This window comes from Syngnathus scovelli, chromosome 22, assembly GCF_024217435.2.
Source record: "Syngnathus scovelli strain Florida chromosome 22, RoL_Ssco_1.2, whole genome shotgun sequence".
NCBI classification, from domain to species: Eukaryota; Metazoa; Chordata; class Actinopteri; order Syngnathiformes; family Syngnathidae; genus Syngnathus; species Syngnathus scovelli.
Genome location: NC_090868.1, coordinates 6,890,517 through 6,907,302, shown reverse-complemented (window position 1 = coordinate 6,907,302; position 16,786 = coordinate 6,890,517). Strand labels below are relative to the sequence as shown.

Sequence of the window (16,786 nt, the reverse complement as noted above, 5' to 3'; positions counted from 1 at the left end):
ATGTGTGAAGGCCATCGCCTTCACACAATAATAAAGTGAATGGAGTAGAATAACGTGTAATGGCCATCGCCTTCACACAATAATAAAGTGAATGGAGTAGAATAACATGTGTGAAGGCCATCGCCTTCACACAATAAAGATTTGCTCATAAAAAATGATCAATTTTACCTCTTTTGGGATACAAAAAAATAGAATTTTTTTCTCTTAAAATTGAATTGTTGCATTGAACATTTGATTTTGATTTGACAAGCATTGAACAAGCATTGAACAGTCTTGAAGCTTGAATGAGTCTTTTGCACTCATACTACATTTTAGTGAGAAAAATGGGCTTGTACCTCACTGAGGATCTTTGTCATCCTTGGTGGCAGGGAGGCAACTGCTGTGATCAAGTTCTTCTCCAGGCTCAGTCTGTTTCTTTGCTTTGTTTTTATCACAGTCATTGCAGAGAAGGAGGTCTCACATAAATATGTGGAGGCAAAGGGCAGCAACTGCTCCAAAGCTTTCTGTCCCATCTCAGGGTGCTCCTGCCGCACACACCCCCAAAACTGTGTGAGAGTGGATGCGCCAAACTTCATCTGGTCAGATGCCACTTCCATCAGTTTTTCCTGGTGAGTGACAGAAAGCTTGTATCTCTTTGCTTCAGACAAGAGAAATGGGTTTCTCACCCAATTCAGCTGTGCAGATTTCTCCTCCATGTCAGCAAAGTAGCCATGAGTCAAAGTCAAAAGTCAAAGTCTGCTTTATTGTCAATTTCTTCACATGCCAAGACACACAGAGATTAAAATTACGTTCCCACTATCCCACGGTGAAAAGACATAGTTCACAATGTACATACAAGTAAACAACACAAGAAAAATAAAACAAGAAGGCACAATCAATGAATAAATAAGAGTGATGAAAAAATAATAAATAAACAAATACAATAAAGAAGTACAGGACGCTACGCAGAAGGGGGAAGAGAGTTCAGGATCCTAACAGCCTGGAGAATGAAGCTGTTGGTGAGTCTGGCGGTGCAGGAGCGCAGGCTCCTGTACCTCTTCCCAGAGGGCAGAAGATCAAACAAAAAGTGAGCGGGGTGACTCAAATCACTCACAATCGTGGCCGCCTTGCGGGCGAGATGGGAGACGTAAATGCCCTTCGGGGAGGGGAGTGAAGCACCAACAATCTTACTAGCCGCGTTCACTATGCGCTGCAGGGCCTTCATGTTGTATTCAGTGCAACTACCACCCCAGACAGCGATACAACTGGAGAGGACGCTCTCAATGGCGCCACGGTAGAATGTAGTCATGACGGCCGGAGGAGCACTTGCTCGCCTGAGTTTCCGCAGGAAGTACAGGCGGCGCTGAGCTTTCTTCGCCAGTGAAGCGGTGTTGGCGGACCAGGAGAGGTCCTCAATGATGTGCACCCCCAGGAATTTGGTGCTGCTCACCCTCTCCACCACAGCACCGTCGATGGTCAGCGGCAGGTGTTGGGTGTGACCCTTCCGGAAGTCAACAACAATTTCCTTGGTCTTGTTGACGATCAGCAGGAGGTTGTTGTCCCTGCACCACACAGTCAGAAGGTCAACCTCCAACCTGTACTGAGTCTCGTCGCCCTTGGTGATGAGACCCACCAGAGTCGTGTCGTCAGCAAACTTCACTATGCGGTTGTCGCTGTAGGACGCAGTGCAGTCATTCGTCAGCAGGGTGAAGAGCAGCGGACTGAGCACACAGCCTTGGGGGGGCCCCTGTGCTCAGTGTGATGCTGGCGGAGATATTGTCGCCAACATGTACTACCTGAGGCCTCTGACAGAGGAAGTCCAGTAGCCAGTTACAGAGGTAGGTACTTGTCGAGTTTGCAGATGAGTCGCTGTGGCACAATGGTGTTGAAGGCAGAACTAAAGTCCACAAACAACAATCTCACATACGAGTTCCTACTCTCCAGGTGGGAGAGGGCCGATTGGAGGGCAGAGCAGATGGCATCCTCAGAGGACCGTTGGGCCCGGTACGCAAACTGGAAGGGGTCTAAGGTGGGGGGGAGAATGGATCTGATGTGCTCCAAGACAAGCCACTCAAAGCACTTCATGATGATGGGCGTCAGTGCCACGGGGCGGAAGTCATTGAAGCAGGACAGAGCAGGCTTCTTCGGCACAGGTACGATGGTGGCAGCCTTGAAGCACGAAGGGATGATGGGCTGCTGCAGGGAAATGTTAAAGATGTCCGTGAAGACACCCGTCAGCTCCCCAGCGCAGTCCTTCAGCGCTCGACCTGTGATGTTGTCAGGGCCCGCCGCCTTACGGGTGTTGATAGCGGCAAGCGCCTTCCTCAAGCTGTCGGCAGAGAGGCACAGGGGCTGCTCGTGTGGAGGGGGTGTGGTCTTCAGCGGGCAAGTGCTGTTCTGAGCGTCGAAGTGAGCATAGAAGCGGTTAAGATCGTTGAGCAGACGGACGTCGCCCTCACAGCTCTGCGGCGTGGGTTTGTAGTCCGTGATGGTCTGAATGCCCTGCAAAGGCTCCGTGCGTCCCTGCTGTCCTTGAAGTGGGCGGTAATCTTGCAGAGAACGCCCTTTTTGCTTCCTTGATACCCCGCGACAGGTCGGCCCTCGCTGCCCTCAAGCCAGCCTCATCCCCCGCTCTGAAGGCTTCGTCCCAGGCCCTCAGCAGCCCGAGGACAGCCTCCGTCAGCCATGGCTTCCAGTTAGCCCGAGTGACGATGGACTTTGAATGAGTCACATCATCAATGCACTTTGTGACGTAAGAGGAAACAGAGTCAGTATACTCCTCTATGTCTGTCCGATTGTTGCAAGTGGCCACCCGCTTAAACATGTCCCAGTCAGTAGTGCCAAAGCAGTCTTGAAGCGCATCAGAGGCACCCTCACGCCACACCCGTACCCGCTTGCGAACCGGCCTGGATGCCTTCACCCTTTGTCTGTATGCAGGCAAAAGCATAACAGTGAGATGGTCAGAAAGTCCAAGATGGGGGAGGGGGGCGGCCTTGAAAGCTCCTTTATGTGTAGAGTAGACCAGGTCCAGCAAGCTGTCACCACGAGTTGGAAAATTAACATGCTGGTGAAGCCTCGGAAAAACAGACTTCAGGTTAGCATGATTAAAGTCCCAAGCGAAGATGGTGAAACCGTCAGAGTGCACCGTCTGTTGTTCACTGACAGCCTGGTACAGTTCACTGAGAGCCGCGATCCTGTCGCCTTCGACTAGCAGAATCGCAGTAATGAAATTAATGAATGCAATAAAATCCCTTTATCAAGTTAGCCAAATGTCCCACTATGACTAACTTCACTGGAGCTGTCTCCACAGCTTCATTGGAGAGAAAAGCATCCACCTGAGGAAAGCAGGTGAAATTCTCCTGACCACATGCCCTTTTCCAGAGCTCTGCTTTCTTCAGGAAACCACCCACCTTGTCATACAGGTTCAGGATGCTGGTGTCTTTGCCCTGCAGAGACACATTCAGTTCGTTCAGTTTGCTGAATATATGCCAGATAGCAAAGCTTTCCAAGCCAGTCCGTGCTCTCGAACAAAGGGGCATGGGGAGATCCGTGCTCTGTCACAAAGGTGTGTACTTCAGCTCGTAACTCCAACAGCCAGTTGAGTATCTACCCTCGAGAGAGCCAGCGCACTTCTGTATGGAGGAGGAGTTGCGTGTGTTCAGCTCCCATGTTTTCACAGAGGCGGCGGAACAAACGTGCATTAAGTGGCCTTGACTTGATGAAGTTGATCACTTTGATGCTGTCGTTCAAAACATCATGCAACACGGGGCTCATTTTCTTGGACGCTAACGCTTCCCTGTGAATCACATAGTGAGTCCACTTAATGTCGTGATTTTCCTTTTTGATCCGCACAATGAGCCCTTTCACACTGTCCGTCATTGATGCAGCCGCATCTGTACACACGCTGCTGCAGGATTTCCAGCTGATACCATTTCCAGAGAAAAATGCGTTAACGACATTAAAAATGTCCTCTCCGGTTGTTCTCCCCTCCAGACTTTTGCAGAAAAGTATGTGTTCACAAATGTCGTCAGTCTTAATGTATCTCACAAAAGCAACAATCTGTGCATTCCCACTGACATCTGAGGATTCATCCAGCTGGAGTGAAAAAGAGTCTCCAAGTTTTCCCACAACTTGTTCGACAATGTCTGCACCCATTTTGTCTATTCTGCGGCAAACGGTGTCATTAGACAAAGGCACAGTTTTTAATGTGTCCGCAAATTTTTTTGTCCAGCATAGTTTCGGTCAATACAACAGTGGCGGGGAGCAGCAGCTCTTCAGCTATGGTAAACAGTTTTTGGGCTTTAGCTACGAGCAAAGGAACCGCATAAGAAGCCTCCAGGGCTTTGGCTGATGTAGTGGAGGCTTTTGGCATTGTGTCTTGGGATGACTTGAAGTCAGAAAGTTTGCACCTGAAGAACTCCAGTGGCTTACCAACATGGCGTCCTTGTTTTGTGGTGAGATGCCGCTGGAGATGTGCCAGCTTCATGCTAGCGTTGGCTAATTTCTCCCCGCAAAAAAAGCACAGCGCTTTGGGTGGGTTACAACTTGTGGACGTAAATCCCATCAAACAATAGTCTTCCATGTACTGTCGGTACTTTGTCGGCTCTGGTTTTGCCTTATTTTTTACTTGTTTCTCTGTGTTTTCAACAGCAGCATCGCTGCTACGCTTTAGCCACATTTCCTTGTTACAGTGCGTCGTCAAGTCAACCGCAGGTGACTGCTATTGGTTTGTGGAGAGTCCGTTTTTTTAAGGATTAAAATTGAATACTGAATATAAAACATACATTTGTATTTCATCAAACTTTTTATAACTAATTCTCAAGACAATCAGGCTTGCTGTTTTTTTTTTTCCTAATACTGATATATATATATATATATATATATATATATATATATATATATATATATATATATATATATATATTTTAATCTCACGTACACCCTGGAGTACCTCGACGCGTACCCCCATTTGAGAACAAATGTTCTAGGGCAGTGGTTCTTAAGCTGGGTTCGATTGAACCCCAGGGGTTCGGTGAGTCGGCTTCAGGGGTTCGGCAGAGCTGGTATGCTATTCCAATATTGCCACTTGTTAAGAAACAGTCCCAAGAGTCAAAAGAATTGGGTAAGCACAAATCTGCATCTATTAACTGTCTCAGACCTAATTTTAGGACATATATGCAAGGTTAAAGGTCAGGAAATTAAAAAAATAGTACAAGAGTGACATATAGTGATGAAACAAAAGCAATTTATGAAGCGCAGGTAAGTTGCTACCTGTGTTTAGCCCAGCGTGCGTAAACTACGACCCGCGGGCCACATCCGGCCCACAGGGCCATTTCATCCGACCCGCCAAACCTGAATAAATTCTATTATTACAAACATTTTTGGGTAATTTTCGCTGCAATTACTATGTTTCCCCAATAGATGGGGAAGCGCCCGCCCGCGAATTTACTCCCGGAAGCCGTCTCAGAAAGCTCGGTGCACACCAGGGACGTGCACTCATAGGAGGCAGGTGAGGCAGTGCCTCACCTTGCCACCAGGGGCGGTAAAGGACGACTGAGTGCCGAGTGTTTAAAAAAAGAGTGGACCATTTGGCTTGACCTATGTGTGTGAGCAGACGCTCAGCCACATGAACGTCAACAAAGCCCGTCACAGATCTAGGTTAACTGACAGACACCTCAGCTCTATCCTAATAATTACCACAACAAATTTTACTCCAGACCATGATGCACTAGCAAAAAAGGGAGACCAACAATACTATTGATTTCTTTTTTACTTTATTTAGATGTATTATTTCACTGATCCTTCAAGATGTTGTATTTGGTCAGAATGTTTGCCGTTTGATGTGATTTCGCCTCATTAGATTCAAGATTCAAGAGTTTTTATTCGCCATGTTTGAGCGTGCCAAACAATAAATTTGACTTCGGTACATCACAGCTTCTGTTCAACATTTAGGTGACTAACAACACTCAGGACATGTGAAAAATTACACATGTTCTCAAACATCCCCTGATCTTAAACTCCCAGGAGGGCAAGGAAAAACTCAAAACTCCAGCTAGGGGAAATGAGAAACCTTGAGAAGAGACCACAGATGGGAGGGTCCCTCTTCCAGGATGACCAGGCTGCAATGGATGCAGAGAGGATACATAGTACAAACAGTGTAGACAATTCAAAAAAGGTGTGGAGAGCAGGATGTTATTGCACAGCAATGACTCTGAGACTCTAAGAGTGGTGTGAGTTCATCAGAGCGACAGCCCGGGGGAAGAAGCTGTCTCTGTGTCTGCTGGTTTTGGCGTACAGAGCTCTATAACGCCGTCCGGAGGGGAGTAGTAGTAGTGGTTAGATAAATCTGACCTGCAGGTGCTGAAGTGATGGAAACTATTATTCATAATAACAGTGTGTTGTATTTAATGAGAATCACTGATAGTAGTTTTTTGGTGAAATATTCTTTTAATGCTGTTAATAAATGCATTTGTTTTCAAAAAAACCTTTTTTGAATATCCATGCTTTACTACCTACTAAAAGTAACAACCTTTACATGTCATTTCTATTACTTCACACAAATACTACATCCATCTGCTCCTGGTTCGGCCCCCCAGTCAAAATTTAGAACCCAATTCCCGTAAGTTAAAAAGTTTGCCCACCCCTGGGTTAGCCTGTAAATCCAGACTCATGAAGTACAGGGGGTCCTCGGTATATGACAGCCATGTCCGAAGTCCAGCCCGCGGGCCAAATCCGGCCCCCGGTCAGATTCCATACGGCCCGCAGCTTTGGTCTTATACTATGCAGGCAGGCCATATTATTTATGGCTGGCCTGCACTGTCAAACTGAATAAAAAAATTCACGAAACTTGATACTGTAATTCCTCCTATCACCAAAAGGTGATAGCACCACCCCTCTCTGTTCATTTCTGCCATGGCGACTGCAAAGAAAACGAGGCAAGTTGATGTTGAGGGCCGTCGCTTTCAAGAGAAATGTGAATTACGATACTTCTTCACTGAAGATCAAGGCAATTGTGTTTGTCTAATTAGTAAAGAGACGGTTGTCTTGTTTAAGGATTTCAAACTAAAGAGACACTAAACATGCTAATACATACGACAAGCTAATAGGGAGTGACTGCGCTGACAAAGTGAAGCAGCTCCAAGCTGAACTGGCATCACAACAGCGATTCTTCATGCGGGGCTGTGAGTCAAAAGTAAATATTACAAAAGCAAGCTACGATGTGGCCATGTTAATACTGTTGATGTTATGAACCTGTAGACGTGACACAAACTATTACTCTCTGAAAGATATTGTAAATGACAAGTGAAGGAATGGGGTTGAAATACAAAAAGTCCTGCCTAACTACAAAAACAGATATGCTCAAACCGCATTGAATAAAGTACATAAGCAGACAAGTATATTCACATATTAAACCAATAAAAGAAACATTTTAAGCATATAATTATACCTACACACCAAATCAATAAAGAAGACATAACTAGACATTTTTGCTAGGGGGTAATGACAAAGGATTTTATAACTTTATGATCTGATGTGTATTTCTGAGCACTTTGAAATAAATGTTTTTGATGTATTGCCTGAATAGCTTAATGACCCTTAAGGAACTGTTTAATGCATGCCTGATGATTTTCTAAATAACGGACACTGCCAAAGTCGTCAGTACTTGATTGTATCTTATGTTTTGACTGATGCTAGACGCCAGTTTTCGATTACTACTGAACGTTCTGAACAGAGGGAAATATTTTGCCTAACAAAGAAAAGATATGGTTGGAAGCATGATTAAACTAAGAATATGATGACGTAAGAAAGTACATGGAGTATCAAAAGAACAAACAGACAAAAACATGGTAAGTACAAACTTTGCATAGTCAGGGAACATTAATAAATTGATGATGTCACAGCCAAAAGCTCACATAATTCCGTAAAAAAGGACAAAATTGAAAGAATGATGAATGGGCGGCGTGCGACAGTGGGCGAAGTGGATGTATGTGCAAAAATGGTTTACAGGAAGGACACTTGGAGATAAAACCGGTAGAGATACCAGAAGGTGACAGCCAAGAACCTGGCCAAAGATGATCGTCAAGGCTGAAAGACGGAAAGGAAAACAACAGCCCCCACACACATCGAATCCCCCATAATCAGCACCCAACCCCACGGAACCAGCTCTCACCGAACAAGCACCCACTCCCATGGAATCAAACTCTCCTGCGAACTTGCCCCACCCCAAAGACTCAACACCCATCAAACTCGGCCCACACCGGCATGTGCAATTGAATATAAGCTGAGCAAAGAACCTTGAACGTTGCCTTTTCTGAATGGAGACTTTCTGCTCTTGAACATGGTCACACGAAAGGCCCAGCGCTGTATTGTACTTTCCTGAAAACAGCTTTCTTAACAAGAATTGTGATTGAACTCAACCAACCTGTGTAAGTCTAAATTTTGTTTCGGTGTCTTAGCCTTTTCCTAAAACTGAAGAAATAAAATGAGCACGCAGTGAGTAAATTGGATAACATGTGATTGGCTATGGCTTTTGCCGTGAGGCGTGGATTGCGCGCTTCCCAAATTGTGGACCAAATCCAACAAAACATCTATGCCGCTTTTTTTTTAAATCTGCGATTTCATTCTGAATCGTAGCCACGTTATTAAAGGGCTAGAGACATCCCTTTTTTTTTCCAATTAGAACGGAATTTGATAGAATGTATAAAGTGAACACATTTGCCGCATTGCAAATTAAAAATGGACACCGATTACTAAGAATAAAGCTGAAATGAAATGCCAGTTTATCGATCGGGTCCCGCACAAAGCCAAACTGGCGGCGCCATTACTGTGACGTCACAAGTTGTACATCTGGATGTCAACAAACCCAAACAACATGGCAGATGATAGCGACAGCTCCGTTTCTAGCGGCAATATTAGCATCATTTTATCCGATTCAGAAACCTCTTTTGACGCAGAATATGATGAATCTAGCAGTTCACTTGGGCTGAGCTGAGCACATTTTCTGAATTGTGCCCCTCCCGTCACTCTGGTTAGGTTGGCATAGTAACAAGTGCTCTTGGGGGCTTTAGAGTGCCGAGTTGATCTCGGCACATGAAGACATGACCACCTGCAACGTTTGGTTTAGGTTTCATAAGCATTTTTAATTTTATTGCTTAAATCGCATTTTCTCGACGAGCTGAGCACGTTTTCTGAATTGTGCCTCTCCCGTCACTGTGGTTAGGTTGGCATAGTAAAAAGAGTAGAGTGCCGAGTTGACCACTGCGAATGAAGAAATGAACATCTGCAGCGTTTGGTTTAGGTTTTAGGAGCATTTTTAATTTTTTTTCTTAAATCGCATTTTTTCGACGAGCTGAGCACGTTTTCTGAATTGTGCCCCTCCCGTCACGCTTCGACATACTTTTCAAAGTCAAAGTCTCAAAGTCTCCTTTATTGTCGATTCCTCTGCATGTCAAGACACACGAAGAGATCGAAATTACGTTTCTCACTATCCCAGGGTGACAAGACAGCGTTCACAACGTACATACAAGTAAACAACACAGGAAAAATAAAACAAGAAGATGAACAATAAGAGTGATAGCACGCTAGCCGCTCCCGATGCACAGCAGAGTCGGGAAAGATAAGACAAAGTTCACAACGCACATACAAGTCAACAACACAGGAAAAATAAAACAAGAAAATGAACAATAAGAGTGATAGCACGCTCGCCGCTCCCGATGCACAGCAGAGTCCGGAAAGATGACAGTCAACCAGGCCACTGTGAACACGAGCACACAGCAGGCACGCACTGTCCGGTTCGTGGATCCTATCAGGCGAACTCAACCCATCTTGTCGTCCCGCGAACGAATGTACGCCAGGATAATGGAAGGCACGGCTAGGCGAGCTGGGTTGGCCGCAAACCTGGCCCGACGTCTCCGCGCTGGCCCCTCTTCTCTTTTTGTTTACATTCACTGAAGCTAAACGCGTACAACTTGAGACGTCATGAGACGTCACTTCCGGCTGGCGGCTCGGTGCAGTCAAACTCGTCTGTGCGGCAAATTTAAATGATATTTTTCAGAGCAACAGCTTCCTTTTCGTTGTTTCGAGCGTCAATTTATATTCATAAGCCCATAAGCTAACTAAAACCGATTTATACATATACCGGTGTCTCTAGCCCTTTAAGGTTTGTAAATCATTCTGAAGCAGGCAACCATGAACAATTGGCTGTGATGGCCGCCCTTCAGGAGTGGAAGCTGAAGCTCAGTACCACCAAAACAGTGACGGCTGCCTTCAATCTTTACAACAAGGAGGCAAAACATGAGCTTAATGTACACGTTAATGGATGTTCTCTACCTGACGAGCCTACATGCCTCGGCATTAAACTCGACAGAGCACTCGAGTACCGCCGTCACCTAGAATCACTGTGCAAAAAGCTCACCACATGCGTCAGGCTCCTGCGAAGATTGGCTGGTTAAAGCTGGGGAGCTGACGGTAAGACACTCCACTCTAGCCTTGGTCCATTCTGCCGCCGAGTACTGCATACCTGCTTGGTGTTGTAGTTCTCACACCTGTTTAATAGCCAGGCCAATAAGCACAACACCAACAGGAATACATTTCCGCTCAACCATGCACAAATGGGGTTTTGCGCCTACTGCGACATGCGAGTGTGGCACAGAGGAACAGACTACAGACCATCTTGCCCCATCTACCGCCATCCTGGCGGGGCAAATGGTCTGACCTCCATAGATGATGCTCTGGTCAGCTGGCTGACTGACACTTGCCACCAAATATAACATCTGCACCTTCAAAGAACCATCTCCTCCATACGAAGAAGAAGAGTGGAAACATTGGTTGAAGGGAAGTGTGGAAAAATAAAACATCAAATTTGCTTCGTGAAACACTTGTATTTTTATACTACTCTAGATAAAACTGTCGGTTTAAATAAAGGGGTTTAAGAAATGGCAAGTCAGTGTAATTTCAGCCCAATGTAGAACAGAGACTGCTATCTACAGGTAATAGCAACTACTGGTTCATGATGCAAATTTGAAGCTTCATTTTTCATCACTACTTGAGGGAGCTGAGATCCTCTTTCTAGTAGTAACAGAACAAAATAATCACAGAATCTGTCAAGCACCTAAATCCCTGTCAGGCTGGTAGAGTCTTGTCTCTAGGGCGCTTTACTTTCTCTCGCCGTCATTTCGCCCGGGCTCCTGTCATGTTCAGCCATCATGTTCTCTCCTGCGCACATGATCCCTCTCCAGAGAAGGCAACACCCCAAGACAATCCTCCAAGTGCACAGGTATCAAACTCAAGGCCTGGGGGCCAGATACGGCCACATCATTTTCTGTGGCCCGTGAAGACAAATCGTGCATCAATTTCATATATCATTACTAGAATTGTAAATTGTCTTCCTTTTATCTTTTATCATCTTTTTAAAATATTTGAATATTTTTTACTAGTTTGATTTGAAAACGAGTGATTTGTCAGTTTGTTTAGTAGCTTGTACTGTATATAAAATGTGGCGTTCATACATTTATTTGGGTTGACAATCATAATGGCCTTCTGAAGGAAACTATGCCTACAATGCAACCCGAGAAAAAAAAGTTCGACACATCTGTCCTAGAGGGATGTCGAGTGGGTCTTTAGGGGAAAATCAAACCCCCTCGTTTTTATTCACGTTGACATTATAGACTGCCAACCATTTAAACAATTCAAAATGGAAACAAAACCAAAACCAAGCTGTGAGATGTTATGAGTTTTATGATTCTAAAATTGTTTCAGTAAAACTTTTCAGTACATAAAACAAGGAAATCCAAGCCAAGCTTTTTTTTCTTTTTCGTGACACAATTGTTGGATTGTAGACAGTATATCAAAAGTAAATGACAATTGAGCTTTTTCTAAACCCAGCACCTGGACAAAAAAATGTATAGCTCAAATTCTATCTGATGAAATTCTTTGCTACGACAGTGAATTAGAGATTATATTACACATATTACACAAAACACATACCGTTTTGGCCCGAATATAAGATGATGTTTTTTGCATTGAAATAAGGCTGAAAAAGTGGGGGTCGTCTTATATTCGGGGTCAAGACATTATACCTATTTTCACTTGTGTGCAGCGGTAAGTTAAAGGTTGCTGATATCGACGGAGTATGTTGCTGTGATTGTGTGCGTCTTTGTCACAAAATGAGTATATACATTTTATTGTTACTACTATCCACTGTTGTGCCGTTTGTCCGATCGCGGTTTGCTTCGTGTGCACCGTTTGATTGACAGCTCCGGCGCGCTCCTTTAAGTTTGCCTCGCATCGTACAAGTAGCTGTTCCACAGCGGGACGGCGACTAACTGTCGCTAGCAAATGTAATTTGTTGTCTTGATCGATGACTTATGTTTGGTGTGTTGCCGAGAGTATTTAATTTATGGTTATTCATTATTATTTTTTTGCCAATAATTCAGTAAAGCAATCAAAACTGAACCACTTCTTCCCTCCTATGTTCTGACCGACACCTGGGGGCGAAAAGAGCATAACCATCCGAGTCGTCAGGCTCCCCAACAATAGCGGTAGCGGTTTGCATTATTTTATTGCAAGGTTTTTCCTTATTCAAATTTGTTTCAAGACTTCACTTTGATGGTTAATGCAGTTATTGCAATTTTATTGTTTTATCACAGTAGATTGGTTTATTTACATTTCAAAAACCAGAAGCCATACATTTACAAATGTGATTGCACTTTAGTTTACATATTTAAATGTTCGGATATTAAGATGTGATACAGTTTCTGCATGATTTGAATGAGGCAAAATAACATGCTTTTTCTCGCGAATATATTGTTATAATCATTTGTTTCAGATGTAATTATTTTCTGTATAAAAATTAAATTTGGTGTTCAAAATGTCTTTTTTCAAACTTGAGTCTTGAAAAAGAGGGGGTCGTCTTATAATCGGGGTCGTCTTATATTCGGGCCAATACGGTATCTGTTTTTTCTTAAAGAACCACTAACAGGCACACGTTGTAGTTTACTAACAGTAAGAATTTTTACTATTACTTTTTATGTCAAGAAATTTAAAAACAGTCAGTCCTAGTAGGGACTATAAGAATTGCACAATGTCTCAAATGGGAAAAAAAAAAGACAGCCTGACAGGATCTTGAGTCAAAGTTCCAATTCATTTAGTCAGTTCATATATCTTCTTTAGAATCCTCATTGACACTCTAAAAAGGAAAAAAAAAGACATTTAGCTGCAGAGAACAAACAAAAATGACATCAGTTACTTCTCAAGTGCCATTCTATACTTGAGTGTTGTGGCGCACCGATTAATTGAGAACTAATACATAATCGAAATGAATTGATAATTATTTGTGATAATTAATCAATCGTTTTGAAAACTACTACTGTCCAAATCCTCCAATATTCAGCAATCAATATCGTGTTGGATTAAAACTAGACATTTACAAACGTCTCGTTAAACTTTGGAAAGCAAGGATCCATGATTTAGCTACTTTTGCGTTGTGTTACTGACCAAATCAGTAAATGAATTGTGAATCTTATGAAAAAAAATCATGTTGGTGCATTTTTTTTGCACCGTCGATTTAAAAAAAGGTTTTGTTTTGGATAATTTGTAAATGAAAACATTGAAATAAAAATCGGATTCATTGATCAATTATTAAAATAGTGGTTGCAGCCCTCGTTGAATGTATTCGCTCCTGCGTGCATTAAAGGTGAAATAATTTAGCGAAGCTTGGCTCAACATGTTGTTCCTTACCACTGGCCTTTGGATGCGGTACTCCTCCTTTGCTGTGAGATGCTGTAAATCTCCTGGAGCTGTGTTTTCTGGTCATCACTGAGGGGTGCAGTCAAACACTGGTACCAAGCCATATCTGTATTCTGGATTCCTATCAGAATGCAGACACAGTATAGGTCACATTTTGAAATATTAACTGCAAGTTAAAAACAATATTCAGCTAAAAAGCAGCTTTCTCAACAGTTGACTTACTTAGCAGGGCAGATGCAAAGAACAGATATTCATCTTCTCCATTGTCATAATCAAGCGGTGTGCTGTATTCTTCGAGAGGCGTTCCTTCAAAGCAATCATCATCATCCCAGTAGTCATCTTCATCATTACTCTCGTTTCCTAGGCCCATTGGCACACTAGACTCCTGCGGCATCATACTGCATTTTTCATTCACCTCATCCTCATCACTGGGAATCTCCTCTGCACATAAAGAACATAAAGACATGTGATATGAAACTGAAGATCCTTTATGTTCTTTTTGGTCAGCGAGCGGTTCATCTTTATTGGAACGTTGACATTGATGCCGTTTTTGTCCAATTGAGTCCTTATTGTTAAGTTAAGAACTTGCGGTTCTTTTGATGGTGTCCTGAGTTCCAGTGTGACCTTCTGGTTCATCCAATCGCCGCACTCTTGGGATAGGGCTGTTTTTAGAGTCGATTATTCTATCAATTATTCAATTGATTAATCGAATAGTCAGAAACAATTGTATTTTGCATGGAAATGTATTACAAAACTATTTACCGTATTTTTCGCACCATAAGGCGCACTGGATTATAAGGCGGATAAAATAGAAGCTATACTGCAACAAACTGAGGTTGACTAGGGTTGCCGTATGCATCCACTCGTCAATAACCAATGAGCCCTCTGTAAACAATCGCGTTTCTCAAACTATCTCCTATAAAAGGATCGGAACTGACTAAAGTTCGATCTAACACATTGTTACTGCTTACATATGTTTCCCTTCCATATCGAGCCGTAGATTCACTCGAAACATTAATGGAGCAGTCTATTTTGAAATGAAATAGCCTCGTGCATATAGCAGCTATCATTATAGCATGAGCCACACGCAAACTCCCATGAGCCTCAGCTTCCAGACTTCCATAAGCCTCAGCAAAGTGTCGGCAGCCACCTGTAAACAATCGCGTTTCTCAAACTATCTCCTATAAAATGATCGGAACTGACTAAAGTTCGATCTAACACATTGGTACTGCTTACCTATGTTTCCCTTCCATATCGATCCGTAAATTTACTCGAAACATTAACGGAGCAGCCTATTTTGAAATGAAATAGCCTTGTGCATATAGCAGCTATCGTTATAGCATTAGCCACCTGCAAACTCCCATGAGCCTCAACAAAGTGTCGTGGCAGCACCCTGTAAACAATCGCGTTTCTCAAACTATCTCCAATGAAATGATCGGAACTGATTAAAGTTCGATCTAACACATTGGTACTGCTTACTTATGTTTCCCTTCCATATCGATCCGTCAATTTACTCGAAACATTAACGGAGCAGCCTATTTTGAAATGAAATAGCCTCGTGCGTGTAGCAGCTATCATTATAGCATTAGCCACCCACAAACTCCCATGAGCCTCAGCTCGCAGATTCCCATGAGCCTCAGCTCGCAGATTCCCATGAGCCTCAGCAAAGTGTCGCGGCAGCCCCCTGTAAACAATCACGTTTCTCAAACTCTCTCTCATAAAAGTGATTGGAACTGACTAAAAGCTGATTTAACACATTGGTGCTGCTTATTAATGATTCCGTTGGATAGTGATCCGTAAACGTCCTCGAAAACATTAACGGAACAGCCTAGTTTGAAATGAAATAGCCTCGCGGGTACAACAGCTATTCAGTGACGTCCCCTGACCACGGTTGCCGTAATGCTGGAAAGCGATCCGACCTTGAAATTTACTAGTCGTACTACAAACCGGATTCGGTTGAAGTTGGGAATTTGTGTAAAATGTAAATAAAACCAAAATACAACGATTTGAAAATCCTTCTTAACTCATACTTTGTCCAGCGTGGTCTTCTTAATGGCTGCTGCAGAGATGCGCTCTTGATCCGCCAGAAACTGTAATTCACCTGGAGGTGGGGCTCGAAGGCGAGCGTCTGGTGGCCGGGCCTTTGCCCATGGGGCCCGGCCGGGCACAGCCCGAAAAGGAAACGTGGGTCCCCCTTCCCATGGGCTCACCCCCTGTGGGAGGGGCCAAAGGGGCCGGGTGGAGTGTGAGCTGGGCGGTGGCCAAAGGCAGGGACCTTGGCGGTCTGATCCCCGGCTGCAGAAGCTGGCTCTTGGGACATGGAATGTCACCTCTCTGGCTGGAAAGAAGCCCGAGGTGCTGTGCGAGGCAGAAAAATTCCGACTAGATATAGTCGGACTAGCCTCCACGCACAGTTTGGGCTCCGGTACAAGCCCTCTCGAGAGGGGCTGGACTCTCTTCCACTCTGGAGTTGCCCACGGTGAAAGGCGTCGAGCAGGTGTGGGTATACTTATTGCCCCCCGGCTGGGCGCCTGCACATTGGGGTTCACCCCGGTGAACGAGAGGGTAGCCTCCCTCCGCCTTCGGGTGGGGGGACGGGTCCTGACTGTTGTTTGTGTCTATGGACTAAACGGCAGCTCAGAGTACCCACGCTTCTTGGAGTCCCTGGAGGAAGTGCTGGAGAGCGCTCCTTCTGGGGACTCCATCGTTCTACTGGGTGACTTCAATGCTCATGTGGGAAATGACAGTGAGACCTGGAAAGGCGTGATTTTCAAAAATGAACACCATGTTCAAACATAAGGGTGTCCATGTGTGTACTTGGCACCAGGACACCCTAGGCCGCAGTTCAATGATCGACTTTGTAGTCGTGTCATCGTGTCATGCTCCCACCTCCAGCAGAGGTTTTCCCACGTCCCGGGTGAGGCGGGGGACACTGAGTCTGAGTGGACCATGTTCCGCGCCTCCATTGTTGAGGCAGCCAACCGCAGCTGTGGCCGTAAGGTCGTTGGTGCCTGTCGTGGCGGCAATCCCCGAACCCGCTGGTGGACACCGGCGGTAAGGG

The 16,786-nt window shown here is 44.4% G+C and overlaps 1 protein-coding gene and 1 long non-coding RNA gene across 7 annotated transcripts in view; one reads left to right on the top strand and one right to left on the bottom strand.

Moving 5' to 3' along the window:
- The window catches only part of LOC125992406 (uncharacterized), a 36,398-nt gene extending 28,002 nt beyond the window's left edge, over nt 1-8,396 (top strand). The window contains exons 5-6 of one of the 3 annotated variants that reach the window (XR_011086234.1): nt 437-608; nt 7,987-8,396. This is a non-coding gene — a long non-coding RNA (uncharacterized lncRNA). Of the gene's footprint in view, nt 1-436 lie in introns of all 3 variants that reach the window. The other 2 variants (XR_011086233.1, XR_007489611.1) reach the window with 2 other exon arrangements.
- A 3,301-nt stretch (nt 8,397-11,697) lies between these two features.
- ipo8 (importin 8) overlaps nt 11,698-16,786 on the bottom strand; it is a 50,085-nt gene continuing 44,996 nt past the window's right edge. For all 4 annotated transcript variants that reach the window (XM_049761349.2, XM_049761350.2, XM_049761351.2 and 1 more), the window contains exons 23-25: nt 13,948-14,166; nt 13,717-13,846; nt 11,698-13,165 (exon numbers count right to left, since the gene is read on the bottom strand). In XM_049761349.2, coding sequence (XP_049617306.1) covers nt 13,165; nt 13,717-13,846; nt 13,948-14,166 — 350 coding nt within the window. In that variant the 3' untranslated portion in view covers nt 11,698-13,164. The remainder of the gene's footprint in view (nt 13,166-13,716; nt 13,847-13,947; nt 14,167-16,786) is intronic.